Source organism: Lepidochelys kempii, chromosome 12, assembly GCF_965140265.1.
Source record: "Lepidochelys kempii isolate rLepKem1 chromosome 12, rLepKem1.hap2, whole genome shotgun sequence".
NCBI classification, from domain to species: Eukaryota; Metazoa; Chordata; order Testudines; family Cheloniidae; genus Lepidochelys; species Lepidochelys kempii.
The window spans coordinates 9,249,662-9,264,458 of record NC_133267.1 but is presented as its reverse complement, the minus strand read 5'-3'; the positions used below and the strand labels follow the sequence as shown (position 1 = coordinate 9,264,458).

General features: G+C 44.7%; 1 protein-coding gene across 6 annotated transcripts in view; it reads left to right on the top strand.

Moving 5' to 3' along the window:
• Positions 1-14,797, top strand: part of DNAAF1 (dynein axonemal assembly factor 1) — a 33,774-nt gene that overhangs the window by 1,260 nt on the left and 17,717 nt on the right. Inside the window, exons 2-4 of one of the 6 annotated variants that reach the window (XM_073307511.1) lie at positions 8,343-8,492; positions 8,947-9,081; positions 9,576-9,711. In XM_073307511.1, the coding sequence (XP_073163612.1) occupies positions 8,351-8,492; positions 8,947-9,081; positions 9,576-9,711 (413 nt within the window). In that variant the 5' untranslated portion in view covers positions 8,343-8,350. Of the gene's footprint in view, positions 1-8,335; positions 8,493-8,946; positions 9,082-9,572; positions 9,712-14,797 lie in introns of those variants that run through there. The other 5 variants (XM_073307510.1, XM_073307509.1, XM_073307513.1 and 2 more) reach the window with 5 other exon arrangements.

The window sequence follows — 14,797 nt, the reverse complement described above, 5'->3', positions numbered from 1 at the left end:
ATTCTCTGTCGTAACTCAGAGCCCTCCCCATCTATTGTCTTGTCTCTATCTGTTGGGGTGTTTTGCTACAGGCCGTCAATGGTGGGCCACATGCCATTGTAGGCAGTCTTGTCATACCATCCCCTCTATAAATGTATCATGCTTAGTTTTGAAGTCAGGTTTTTTGCTCCCACTGCTCCTCTTGGGAAGCTGGTCCAGAACTTCACTCCTCTAATAGTTACAAACCTTCACCTAATTTCAAGCCTAAACTTGTTGATGATCAGATTATATCCATTTGTTCTGGGGGTCCACATTGGTGCTTAACTTAAAGAACTCCTCTCCCTCCCTGGTATTTATCCCTCTGATGTATTTATAGAGAGCAATCATCTCTCCCCTCAGCCTTCTTTTTGTTAGACTAAGCAAGCCAAGCTCCCTGAGTTTCCTCTCATAAGGTAGAGTTTCCATTCCTCAGATCATCCTAGTAGCCCTTCTCTGCAACCAGTTTGAATTCATCTTTTTTAAACATGGGAGACCAGAATTGCACACACTACTTCAGATGAGATATCACCAGTGCCATGGATAATGGTTCTAACACTTCCCCGTCTCTACTGGAAATACCTCGTCTGGTGCACCCCAGGACTGTGTTGGCCTTTTTCCACGGCTGCATCACACTGATAGCTCATAGTCGTCCTGTGATCAACCAATACACCTGTCATAAAAATAAAGGGAAGGGTAACCACCTTTCTGTATACAGTGCTATAAAATCCCTCCTGGCCAGAGGCAAAACCCTTTCACCTGTAAAGGTTTAAGAAGCTAAGATAACCTCGCTGGCACCTGACCAAAATGACCAATGAGGAGACAATATACTTTCAAATCAGGAGGGGAGGGGAACAAAGGGTCTGTCTGTGTGAGGCTTTTGCCGGGAACAGATCAGGAATGCAGTCTCAGAAACTCTGTTAAGTCAGTAAATAATCTAGCTAGAAATGCGTTAGATTTCCTTTTGTTAAATGGCTAGTAAAATAAGCTGTGCTGAATGGAATGTATATTCCTGTTTTTGTGTCTTTTTGTAACTTAAGGTTTTGCCTAGAGGGATTCTCTATGTTTTGAATCTGATTACCCTGTAAGGTATTTACCATCCTGACTTTACAGAGGTGATTCTCTTACCTTTTCTTTAATTAAAATTCTTCTTTTAAGAACCTGATTGATTTTTCATTGTTCTTAAGATCCAAGGGTTTGGGTCTGTTCACCTGTACAAATTGGTGAGGATTTTTATCAAGCCTTCCCCAGGAAAGGGGGTGTAGGGCTTGGGGGGATATTTTGGGGGAAGACATCTCCAAGTGGGCTCTTTCCCTCTTCTTTGTTTAAACATGCTTGGTGGTGGCAGCATAGGGTTCAAGGACAAGGCAAAGTTTCTACCTTAGGAAAGTTTTTAATCTAAGCTGGTAAGAATAAGCTTAGGGGGTCTTTCGTGCAGGTCCCCACATCTGTACCCTAGAGTTCAGAGTGGGGAAGGAACCTTGACAACACCCAAGTTTCTCTCTTCCTCTGTCACTTACAACTGATAAATCCCCAGCTTATAGCAAAAATTCTTCTTCTTAGTTCTTAAATTTCATCCCATTTATATTACTTGCAGTTTAGAAGGTCATCCAGATGTTCTTGTACAATATTCCGGTCCTTCTCCATATTGGCAATACTCCCAACTTTGTGTCATTTGCAAACTTTATTAACACACGCCCACTTTTTGTGCTAAGGTCAGTAATAAAAATGTTAAATGAGGAACTCCACTAGTAACCTTCCTGCATTCTGACAGGTCACCTTTCAGTATGACTTGTTGCAGTCTCCCCTTTAATCAGTTCCTTATCCACCTTTCAGTTCTCATATTAATCCCCATCTTCTCCAGTTTAACTAATAATTTCCCCTGTGTAACTGTATCAAATGCCTTACTGACATCCAGGTAGATTAGATCTACTGCATTTCTTTGTTTAAAAAAAAATCAGGTATCTTCTCAAAGAAAGATATTAGTAATTTTGTTACTACCTCTTGAAAACAACAATTGAAACAATTGTAGAAAAATCTACAATTACTTTCTGTCATTTAGGCAACTTACTTTTTGCATTTCACTGAGCTTGGAAGAGGTCATTTAACTTTAGGAAACGGCTTAACAGCCCTTTCTTATCTTAATCCCCTGTTAATCAATCTGTTTATAAACAAAATTCTGACTCCCTGCTTCAGGGCACAAGCTGGGAGCAGTCTCCTGTCTCCTCTGCAGAACTTGTTATATTGCACACTCAGGCTGCCTTGCCCCACCCAAAATCTGCCCATGGTGACACCCCCATGTGTGGATGAAAGCTGTTCATGTGATACCCCCATATAGGAAGGAGAGTTTGGTACCCTCACCCAAAGGACAGGGAATTTGTGTGACACCCCATATGGGAAGCAGGAGATTAGGTGATACACCCCACAAGGGAGGGAGATGGATAGAACCCCCACAGAGTAGAGGATCTGTGGGGGACACCCCCATGAGGCAGGGGTATGTATTAGGTTAGTGTGAGTGAGATTCATACGACACGCCCAGCTGCTATTAGGGTATGTCTACACGACGAAATTAGGTTGAATTTATAGAAGTCATTTTTGTAGAAAGCGGTTTTATACAGTTGATTGTGTGTGTCCCCACACAAGTGCTCTAAGTGCATGTAGTCGGCGGAGTGTGTCCACAGTACAGAGGCAACCGTCAACTTCTGGAGCGTTGCACTGTGGGTGGCTATCCCACAGTTCCCGCAGTCTCCACCGCCCATTTGAATTCTGGGTAGAAATCCCAGTGCCTGATGGGGCTAAAACATTGTCGCGGGTGGTTCTGGGTACATATCGTCAGGCCCCCGTTCCCTCCCTCCCTCCCTCTGTGAAAGCAAGGGCAGACAATCGTTTTGCGCCTTTTTTCTTGAGTTACCTGTGCAGATGCCATACCACGGCAAGCATGGAGCCCGCTCAGCTAACTGTCACCGTATGTCTCCTGGGTGCTGGCAGACGTGGTACTGCATTGCTACACAGCAGCAGTTAATTGCCTTTTGGCAGCAGACAGTGCAGTATGACTGGTAGCCGTCATCAATGTAGTCCTGGGTGCTCTTTTAATCGGGCGCCTGGGCAAACATGGGAGTGACTCAGCCAGGTCATTTCCCTTGTTTCATCTCATGGCGATTCAATCCTACCGGCAGTGCGCTGTGTTTTAACCTCCAGCCAGCAGAAGATGATGGCTAGTCGTCATACTGCACCGTCTTCTGCCGAGCACCCAGGAGATGATGACAGCTAATGGTCGTACTGCACAGTCTGCTGCCAGCAAGATGTATAAAGATAGATGAAGTGGCTCAAAACAAGAAATAGACCAGATTTGTTTTGTATTCATTTTCTCCTCCTTCCCTCTGTGAAATCAATGGCCTGCTAAACCCAGTTTTGAGTTCTAACCTTGAGGTTTTGAGTTCTATCCTTGAGGGGGCCATGCAGTTTCTCGCAAAGCCACCCCCTTTGTTGATTTTAATTTCCTGTAAGCCATGTCGTCAGTCTCCCCTCCCTCTGTCAGGGCAACGGCAGACAATTGTTCCGCGCCTTTTTTCTGTGCAGACACCATACCACGGCAAGCATGGAGCCCTCTCAGATCACTTTGGCAATTAGGAGCACATTAAACACGACGTGCATTATCCAGCAGTATATGCAGCACCAGAACTTGGCAAAGCAATACCGAGCGAGTAGGCGACGTCACTGCGGTAACGTGAGTGATGAGGACATGGACACAGACTTCTCTCAAAGCAGGGGCCCTGGCAATGTGGGCATCATGGTACTAAAGGGGCAGGTTCATGCGGTGGAACGCCGATTCTGGGCTCGGGAAACATGCACAGCGTGGTGGGACCGCCTAGTGTTGCGGGCATGGGACAATTCCCAGTGGCTGCAAAACTTTTGCATGCGTAAGGGCACTTTCATGGAACTTTGTGACTTGCTTTTCCCTGCCCTGAGGCGCAAGAATACCAAGATGAGAGCAGCCCTCACAGTTGAGAGGCGAGTGGCAATAGCCCTGTGGAAGCTTGCAACGCCAGACAGCTACCGGTCAGTCGGGAATCAATTTGGAGTGGGCAGATCTACTGTGGGGGCTGCTGTGATGCAAGTAGCCCACGCAATCAAAGATCTGCTGATATCAAGGCTGGTGACCCTGGGAAATGTGCAGGTCATAGTGGATGGCTTTGCTGCAATGGGATTCCCTAACTATGGTGGGGCCATAGATGGAACCCATATCCCTATCTTGGCACCGGAGCACCAAGCCGGGGAATACATAAGCCGCAAAGGGTACTTTTCAATAGTGCTGCAAGCACTGGTGGATCACAAGGGACGTTTCACCAACATCAACGTGGGATGGCCGGGAAAGGTACATGACGCTCGCATCTTCAGGAACTCTGGTCTGTTTCAAAAGCTGCAAGAAGGAACTTTATTCCCAGGCCAGAAAATAACCGTTGGGGATGTTGAAATGCCTATAGGTATCCTTGGGGACCCAGCCTACCCCTTAATGCCATGGCTCATGAAGCCGTACACAGGCAGCCTGGACAGTAGTCAGGAGCTGTTCAACTCTAGGCTGAGCAAGTGCAGAATGTGCGTTTGGATGTGTAAAAGCGCGCTGGCGCAGTTTACTGACTCGCTTAGACCTCAGCGAAACCAATATTCCCACTGTTATTACTGCTTGCTGTGCGCTCCATAATATCTGTGAGAGTAAGGGGGAAGGCGTTTGTGGCGGGGTGGGAGGTTGAGGCAAATCGCCTGGCTGCTGGTTTCGCACAGCCAGACACCAGGGCGGTTAGAAGAGCACAGGAGGGCGCGGTGCGCATCAGAGAAGCTTTGAAAACCAGTTTCATGACTGGACAGGCTATGGTGTGAAAGTTATGTTTGTTTCTCCATGATGAAACCCACCGCCCCGGGTTCATTCTACCACCCTCCCCGCCTCCCTTCGATCACCGCTTGCGGAGGCAATAAAGTCATTGTTGCTTCACATTAATGCATTCTTTATTAATTCAATCACACAAATAGCGGGATAACTACCAAGGTAGCGCAGGAGGGGTGGTGGAGGAGAGAAGGACAAGGCCACACAGCACTTTAAAAGTTTAAAAAACTTTAACTTATTGAATGCCAGCCTTCTGTTGCTTGGGCAATCCTCTGGGGTGGAGTGGCTGGGTGGCCGGAGGCCCCCCCACCGCGTTCTTGGGCATCTGGGGGAGGAGGCTATGGAACTTGGGGAGGAGGGCAGTTGGTTACACAGGGGCTGTAGCGGCGGTCTGTGCTCCTGCTGCCTTTCCTGCAGCTCAACCATACGCTGAAGCATATTGGTTTGATCCTCCAGCAGCCTCAGCATTGAATCCTGCCTCCTCTCATCACGCTGCCGCCACATTTGAGCTTTAGCCCTCTCTTCAGCCCGCCACCTCTCCTCCCGCTCATATTGTGCTTTCCTGCACTCTGACATTGTCTGCCTCCACACATTCGTCTGTGCTATGTCAGTGTGGGGGGAGGACAGCATGAGCTCAGAACATTTCATCACGAGTTCATTTTTTTCGCCTTCTAATCTTCACTAGCCTCTGGGAAGGAGAAGATCCTGTGATCATTGAAACACATGCAGCTGGTGGAGGAAAAAAAGAAAAGAGGTAGTGGTATTTAAAAAGACACATTTTCTAGAACAATGGCTACACTTTCATGGTAAACTTTATTGTTAACATTACATACACAGCACATGTGCTTTCGTTCCAAGGTCGCATTGTGCCTCCCCCCACCACGTGGCTAGCCCCTCACCGGCTAACAGCAGGGAACATTTCTGTTCAGCCACGGGCAAACAGCCCAGCAGGAACGGGCACCTCTGAATGTCCCCTTAAGAAAAGCACCCTATTTCAAACCAGGTGACCATGAATGATATCACTCTGAGGATAACACAAAGAGATAAAGAACGGATGTTGTTTGAATGCCAGCAAACATACACTGCAATGCTTTGTTCTACAATGATTCCCGAGTATGTGCTACTGGCCTGGTGTGGTAAAGTGTCCTACCATGGTGGGTGGAATAAGGCTGCCCTCCCCAGAAACCTTTTGCAAAGGCTTTGGGAGTATATCCAGGAGAGCCACAAATGCCAGGGCAAATCAATCACTAAACATGCTTGCTTTTAAACCATGTATAGTATTTTAAAAGGTACACTTACCAGAGGTCCCTTCTCCACCTGGCGGGTCCGGGAGGCAGCCTTGGGTGGGTCTGGGGGGAGACTGCTTTCAGGTCCAGGGTGAGAAACAGTTCCTGGCTGTCGGGAAAACCGGTTTCTCTGCTTGCTTGCTGTAAGCTTTCTCCTTCAATGGAGATGGAGGCAACAAACAACACAGCTGGGGTAGTGGTGGCTGAACCCCCTAAAATGGCATGCAGCTCATCATAGAAGCAGCATGTTTGGGGCTCTGACCCGGAGTGGCCGTTTGCCTCTCTGGTTTTCTGGTAGGCTTGCCTTAGGTCCTTAAGTTTCACGCGGCATTGCTTCGGGTCCCTGTTACGGCCTCTGTCCTTCATGCCCTGGGAGATTTTGACAAATGTTTTGGCATTTCGAAAACTGGAACAGAGTTCTGATAGCATGGATTCCTCTCCTCATGCAGCGATCAGATCCCGTATCTCCCGTTCGGTCCATGCTGGAGCTCTTTTGCGATTCTGGGACTCCATCATGGTCACCTCTGCTGATGAGTTCTGGCCAGCGTGGCAAGCTGCAGGTGACCATGCAAACAGGAAATTGAAATTCAAAAGTTTGTGGGCCTTTTCCTGTCTACCTGGCCAGTGCATCTGAGTTGAGAGTGCTGTCCAGAGCGGTCACAATAGAGCACTCTGGGATAGCTCCCAGGAGGCCAATACTGTCTAATTGCGTCCACAATACCCCAAATTTGACCTGGCAAGGCCGATTTAAGCGGTAATCCACTTGTCAGAGGTGGATTAAGGAAATTGATTTTAAGAGCCCTTTAAGTTGAAAAAAAGGGCTTCATCGTGTGGACGGGTGCAGGTTTACATCGATTTAAAGCTGCTAACTTTGACCTAAACTCCTAGTGTAGACCAGGGCTCAGAAATAAGAATATTAATTTCAGGTTCAAAATGACCCAGCAGCCTCTATGCAGGACTCAGACCCATAGTAGTTCACATCTTCTGATACTGGACAAACGTTACAAGCTCAGAACTGTGTATGGTTTCCAAGCTTCATATCACCACTGTCTATTTTATGCAGCACTCATCACCATATCTAAGCATTATAATTCAGCCAAGTTTTGATCAAGAAGTCAAAATGAACCTGGCCTGGCATTTGTTATTTAATATTTGTGCTGTGGTAATGCGCACTGCCACCATTTTGCTGTGCATTCTGCAGATATAGAGGAAGATACGGACCTGCACCAAAGAGTTTACAATCTAAAATGATAAAAGATAAATAGAGTGGGGAAAGGGATCCACATACAAGCAGTGGGTTAAATTGCCCCTGGCATTTACTCGGCTATACAGAGGAGTAAGATTCCACCCTCTCACTTCCCTATGTGACTGAGTTCCTAGCAACTCAGCTTGTTGCTTGTTGTTCCAACTCAGTGGAAATTTGGAGAGGGATAGAGAAGAGGGAGGAGCCTTTGGTTATTCCCCAGCCAGAGTAGCCACTCAAGTACATAAGGGGCAGTCAATAACATCCTGAAAAGGGTTGAAGAAACTTAATTCCTCTTAGGGCAAGAGAGGAATTAGGTCTCTTTGAGGCACAATTCTTTCCTGTGCTCCTTTTGGGGTGGTACAGTTTATGCTCTGCCCTTTTCTCTGGGCTGAGCCTAAGGGCTCTAACTAGCATGAAGTGACCAGGGTGCTGACAGGCACACAATTTGATAGTTATGTATTGTATTTATGTTGATAGGCTTGGGAGTTTTGTTTTTTAAATATAACCTTACCATGATCTTGTGTGACTACCATGTTTGTTTAACTTTTTGTTTGGTTTAAACCTTTCTTATTTACTCTGTTTTAGTGCTTGCTCTTTTTCATCCTTCTCTCAAAAAAAGACATCAGGATGGTTTTCAGGAAAGATTTTGAAAATCCATTTTTTTTTTCATAATATGTTTTTTCAGTCTTGTTTTAGGTCTCAATTCTGCAATCAGGTCTTTGTGATTTTACCTTCCTGCCCACAAAGTCACAGACTCAAGTGTCTGCCCACACCAATCCAATTGCAGGACTGGAGTTTTGGTCCTTACTCATGAAATTCTCCCATTGAAGCCATTGGAAATTTTGTATGAGTTTAAAAGTAATAGGATTGGCTAATAGGTCATACCCTAACTTGTCGTCCATCTAAATGGCAGAGCTTAAAATGCGACCACCATATGGAGAGACTGGTCCAGAGAAGGGAATCAAGGAGGAATTTAATGAGCAAGATATGACAGAGGAGTCTCCAAGTGATTGCAGAAATGGAGATATCCAGACAAACAATGAAAATAGTCTTGTAAAAACAGGTAATTGAAAGGAAAAGCTACATTAACACTTGACCGTAGTGTTTTGTGCTAGAAAGAATTTAGTGATCATGTGGCTACTTAATTTTTGTTTTCTTAAGAAGGTGATGTTTTACCAATTGAACTCTTAATGTCCAGTGCTGCCCTTACTCACATGGATACAACTTGCACTGGGCTATATCCTGCTCTGTTATGCTAGTGTAATTGGGATCAAAATATGATCCAATATGAGTTTGTTCCTGCTCCCACTGAACTCAGTGAGTTTTTCCCCTAACTGAGGCCAGAAGAGGAACCTTAATGACCTTCCAGTTTTTACTGTGTAAATAATTCTGCCCTTATTTGTAATCGGACAGCTTCCATGAACTCCCAACTGGTGTAACCGAAAGCATAATTTAGCTCTGTATAGTTAAATATTTGCTGACGCCATCTTGTTTGTTTCTTGCTCTCTAAATGGCAGAACTACAGTCCCAACCACAAGATGTAGAGCCACAGCCTGAAGAGGGAATCAAAGATGATGTGAATGTACGAAGGAAGTCAGAAGAGATTTTGAATGATTACAGCACTGGAGATATGATGATAGCTGTAAAAACAGGTAATTATATGGAAAAGCTACACTAGCAACTAAGGTGCCCTGTAATAATATGGATGTACTATTATTTTAGTTTCTTTACATGCAAGGTTGTCAGTCCTATACGAATACCAAATCACCAGTAAATTAAGAGGATAGCTTTAATATGCAACAATCATATCATTGCAACAAGAAACTACAAGAGCTCTGTTACTAATGCTCCCATTGTTACCATTCATTTTTGGAGTCATAGATACTACCATAGCAGAGTGTATCTAGAGGTAAGCAGTAAACAAAATATTGGAATACTCTTTGTCTGTGATTAATAGCTACTGCTTCTAAAAAAGCTGCAATTTCCTTTAAAAAAAGTTAACAAGTTTTTTGGGACAGACTGCTTTTACTTGAACATTTTTATGGAAATTGACTTTAAAAATTAATATTTCTCTTTAGAAAGTAAACAATGTAAGTGTCACACTCATACTGTTATATGGCAATTTTTTTCCTTACATAACAAGAAGATACTAAATCTGAAGAGAAAACAGTGTACACTGTATCCAAAACATATCAACAGAATGAGCAGCAGTCAGGTGGTGATCATAAACCAGTGACCAATTCATCCAGTCACAAGGCAGAAGAAAACAAAGGTTGCCTTCGGTAATTTATTTTAATGTTATTAATGAGTGAAACTGTGGTTCCATTGAAGTCAGTGGAAGTTTTGCCATTGACTGAGTAGAGCCAGGATTTTGCTATCTGTGTTTATCTTAAATGATGCAGCAAAATGGTATATAAGATGAACCTGATGCCAATCAAGAAATCAAAAATTGTCCTTGACATTTCACAAAATTCATACTGCTTTTTGATGGCCGTAGTAGCAAATTGCATTTTGAATTCACCATGAAGGGTTATTTAATGGCTTCAGAGATAATTGCGCAAACTTGAAGCGTTGTCTGTAGGATTGGACCCTTTCTCAGTACCACTGCAGACAATACACTGTTTAGCAACCTGAGTGTGAATATTTCTAATGCAGAGAAAAATTTTAACAAAGAAAACATGTAGTAGGTGGCTCAATGGGGTGGGATGTAAATCTTTTCTTTTTCTCTAAGGATTCTGGTTCAAATCTGTCTTGGGTTAGTATAGATTTTTACCATCTGAAGGTTATGCAGTGGCAAATGTGAAATGGGGTAGTTTTCTCAGTCCATTTCCCAGTGAACAAATGTGCACGTCACAAAATCTGCCACTGTAACTAGTACTAATTGGTAATCTTGTTGAAAGTTTCAACAGGCAGACCAATTACTGAATGGACATGGTATATGAATTACAGTTCTTAATGTGTTAGTAGGAGATAATATGGAGGAACATTGCATTGCTGTTAGCTCTGACATACCTGTTCTGCTGCATTTTTTAAAGTCAAAGGAAAGAATCCAACTGACTTCATCAGGCTGTGGATCAGGCTGTAGATACATACAAAGAAAAGGAGTACTTGTGGCACCTTAGAGACTAACCAATTTATTTGAGCATAAGCTTTCGTGATCTACAGCTCACTTCATCAGATGCATACTGTGGAAACTACAGAAGATCTTTTTATACACACAAACCATGAAAAAATGGGTATTTACCCCTACAAAAGGTTCTCTCCCCCCACCCCACTCTCCTGCTGATAATAGCTTATCTAAAGTGATCACTCTCCTTACAATGTGTATGATAATCAAGGCGGGCCATTTCCAGCACAATCCACGGTTTAATAAGAACGTCTGGGGGGGTGGGGGGTATGAAAAAACAAGGGGAAATAGGTTACCTTGCATAATGACTTAGCCACTCCCAGTCTCTATTCAAGCCTAAGTTAATTGTATCCAATTTGCAAATGAATTCCAATTCAACAGTCTCTCACTGGAGTCTGGATCTGAAGTTTTTCTGTTGTAATATCGCAACTTTCATGTCTGTAATCGTGTGACCAGAGAGATTGAAGCGTTCTCCGACTGGTTTATGAATGTTATAATTCTTGACATCTGATTTGTGTCCATTTAGTCTTTTACGTAGAGACTGTCCAGTTTGGCCAATGTACATGGCAGAGGGGCATTGCTGGCACATGATGGTATATATCACATTGGTGGATGTGCAGGTGAAGAAGCCTCTGATAGTGTGGCTGATGTTATTAGGCCCTGTGATGGTGTCCCCTGAATAGATATGTGGGCACAGTTGGCAACGGGCTTTGTTGCAAGGATAGGTTCCTGGGTTAGTGGTTCTGTTGTGTGGTATGTGGTTGCTGGTGAGTATTTGCTTCAGGTTGGGGGGCTGTCTTTAGGCAAGGACTGGCCTGTCTCCCAAGATTTGAGAGAGTGTTGGGTCATCCTTCAGGATAGGTTGTAGATCCTTAATAATGCGTTGGAGGGGTTTTAGTTGGGGGCTGAAGGTGACGGCTAGTGGCCTTCTGTTATTTTCTTTGTGAGGCCTGTCCTGTAGTAGCTGTACTTTCCACTGAATGCATCCGATGAAGTGAGCTGTAGCTCACGAAAGCTTATGCTCAGATAAATTGGTTAGTCTCTAAGGTGCCACAAGTACTCCTTTTCTTTTGACGAATACAGACTAACACGGCTGTTACTCTGAAACCTGTCATTATGTAAGGCACTGCATTTAGCCGTATGGAGTGGAAATCTATCAACTGCATGAAAAAAACTTGTACAAATACAGACAGACAGAATCTTCCTTTCCAAATGCAAACAGATGGACATCATACCAAAAGGACTGAAGGTAAAAAATCCATTACAATCTACATACCACACAGACTATGCTGACAGCTTGTGCCACACACTCTCAAAGAAACTGCAGAACCACCTGATCAACATCCTGGCTAGGCAGCAGTTCTGCGGAAAAGGACCTAGGGGTGACAGTGGACGAGAAGCTGGACATGAGTCAACAGTGTGCCCTTGTTGCCAAGAAGGCCAATGGCGTTTTGGAATGTATAAGTAGGGGCATAGCCAGCAGATTGAGGGACGTGATCGTTCCCTTCTATTCGACATTGGTGAGGCCTCATCTGGAGTACTGTGTCCAGTTTTGGGCCCCACACTACAAGAAGGATGTGAATAAATTGGAGAGAGTCCTGCGAAGGGCAACAAAAATGATTAGGGGTCTGGAACGCATGACTTATGAGGAGAGGCTGAGGGAACTGGGATTGTTTAGTCTGCAGAAGAGAAGAATGAGGGGGGATTTGATAGCTGCTTTCAACTACCTGAGAGGTGGTTCCAAAGAGGATGGTTCTAGACTATTCTCAGTGGTAGAAGATGACAGGACAAGGAGTAATGGTCTCAAGTTGCAGTGGGGGAGGTTTAGGTTGGATATTAGGAAAAACTTTCACTAGGAGGGTGGTGAAACATTGGAATGCGTTACCTAGGGAGGTGGTAGAATCTCCTTCCTTAGAAGTTTTTAAGGGCAGGCTTGACAAAGCCCTGGCTGGGATGATTTAATTGGGGATTGGTCCTGCTTTGAGCAGGGGGGTGGACTAGATGACCTCCTGAGGTCCAACCCTGATATTCTATGATTCTACAGCAAACAAGGAAAGATAAAGAATGAGCTCTCAAAAATGGATACTCTCATAAAAAACCAACCTTCCACACAAGCTTCCTCGTGGCTGGACTTTACTAAAACTAGACAAGCCATTTACAACATACACTTTGCTTCTCTACAAAAGAAAAAGGACACTAAACTTTCTAAACTACTACATGCCACAAGGGGCCACAGCAATGGTTCCCTCAACCCACCCAGCAATATTGTTAACCTATTCAACTATACTCTTAGCCCAGCAGAAGCAGCTGTCCTATCTCGGGGCCTCTCCTTCTGTCCCCCCACCCCCACAAACATGATACAGTTCTGTGGTGACCTAGAATCCTATTTTCGACGTCTCCGACTCAAGGAATATTTCCAACACACCTCTGAACAACATACTAATCCACAGAGACCTCCCAACACTACAAAAAGAAGGATTCTACGTGGACGACTCCTGAAGGTCTAGACAGCAGACTGGACTTCTACATAGTGTGCTTCCGCCGACATGCACGGGCTGAAATTGTGGAAAAGCAGCATCACTTGCCCCACAACCTCAGCCGTGCAGAACACAATGCCATCCACAGCCTCAGAAACAACTCTGACATCTTAATCAAAAAGGCTGACAAAGGAGGTGCTGTTGTCATCATGAATAGGTTGGAATATGAACAAGAGGCTGCTCAGCAGCTCTCCAACATCACTTTCTACAAGCCATTACCCTCTGATCCCACTGAGAGTTACCAAAAGAAACTACAGCATTTGCTCAAGAAACTCCCTGAAAAAGCACAAGATCAAATCCGCACAGACACACCCCTAGAACCCCGACCTGGGATATTCTATCTACTACCCAAGATCCGTAAACCTGGAAATCCTGGGTGCCCCATCATCTCAGGCATTGGCACCCTGACAGCAGGATTGTCTGGCTATGTAGACTTCCTCCTCAGGGACTATGCTACCAGCATTCCCAGCTACCTTTGAGACACCACTGACTTCCTGAGGAAACTACAATCCATCGGTGATCTTCCTGATAACACCATCCTGGCCACTATGGATGTAGAAGCCCTCTACACCAACATTCCACACAAAGATGGACTACAAGCCATCAAGAACACTATCCCCGATAATGTCACAGCTAACCTGGTGGCTGAACTTTGTGACTTTGTCCTTACCTATAACTATTTTACATTTGGGGACAATGTATACCTTCAAATCAGCGGCACTGCTATGGGTACCTGCATGGCCCCACAGTATGCCAACATTTTTATGGCTGACTTAGAACAACGCTTCCTCAGCTCTCGTCCCCTAACGCCCCTACTCTACTTGTGCTATATTGATGACATCTTCATCATCTGGACCCATGGAAAAGAAGCCCTTAAGGAATTCCACCATGATTTCAACAATTTCCATCCCACCATCAACCTCAGCCTGGTCCAGTCCACACAAGAGATCCACTTCCTGGACACTCCAGTGCTAATAAGCGATGGTCACATAAACACCACCCTATACTGGAAACCTACTGACCGCTATTCCTACCTTCAGCTTTCACCCTGACCACACCACACGATCCATCGTCTATAGCCAAGCTCTGCGATACAACCACATTTGCTCCAACCCCTCAGATAGAGACAAATACCTATAAGATCTCTATCAAGCATTCTTACAACTACAATACCCACCTGCGGAAGTGAAGAAACAGATTGATAGAGCCAGAAGAGTTCCCAGAAGTCACCTAATACAGGACAGGCCTAACAAAGAAAATAACAGAAGGCCACTAGCCGTCACCTTCAGCCCCCAACTAAAACCCCTCCAACATATTATTAAGCATCTACAACCTATCCTGAAGGATGACCCAACACACTCTCAAATCTTGGGAGACAGGCCAGTCCTTGCCTAAAGACAGCCCCCCAACCTGAAGCAAATACTCACCAGCAACCACATACCACACAACAGAACCACTAACCCAGGAACCTATCCTTGCAACAAAGCCCGTTGCCAACTGTGCCCACATATCTATTCAGGGGACATCATCACAGGGCCTAATAACATCAGCCACACTATCAGAGGCTTCTTCACCTGCACATCCACCAATGTGATATATACCATCATGTGCCAGCAGTGCCCCTCTGCCATGTACATTGGCCAAACTGGACAGTCTCTACGTAAAAGACTAAATGGACACAAATCAGATGTCAAGAATTATAAC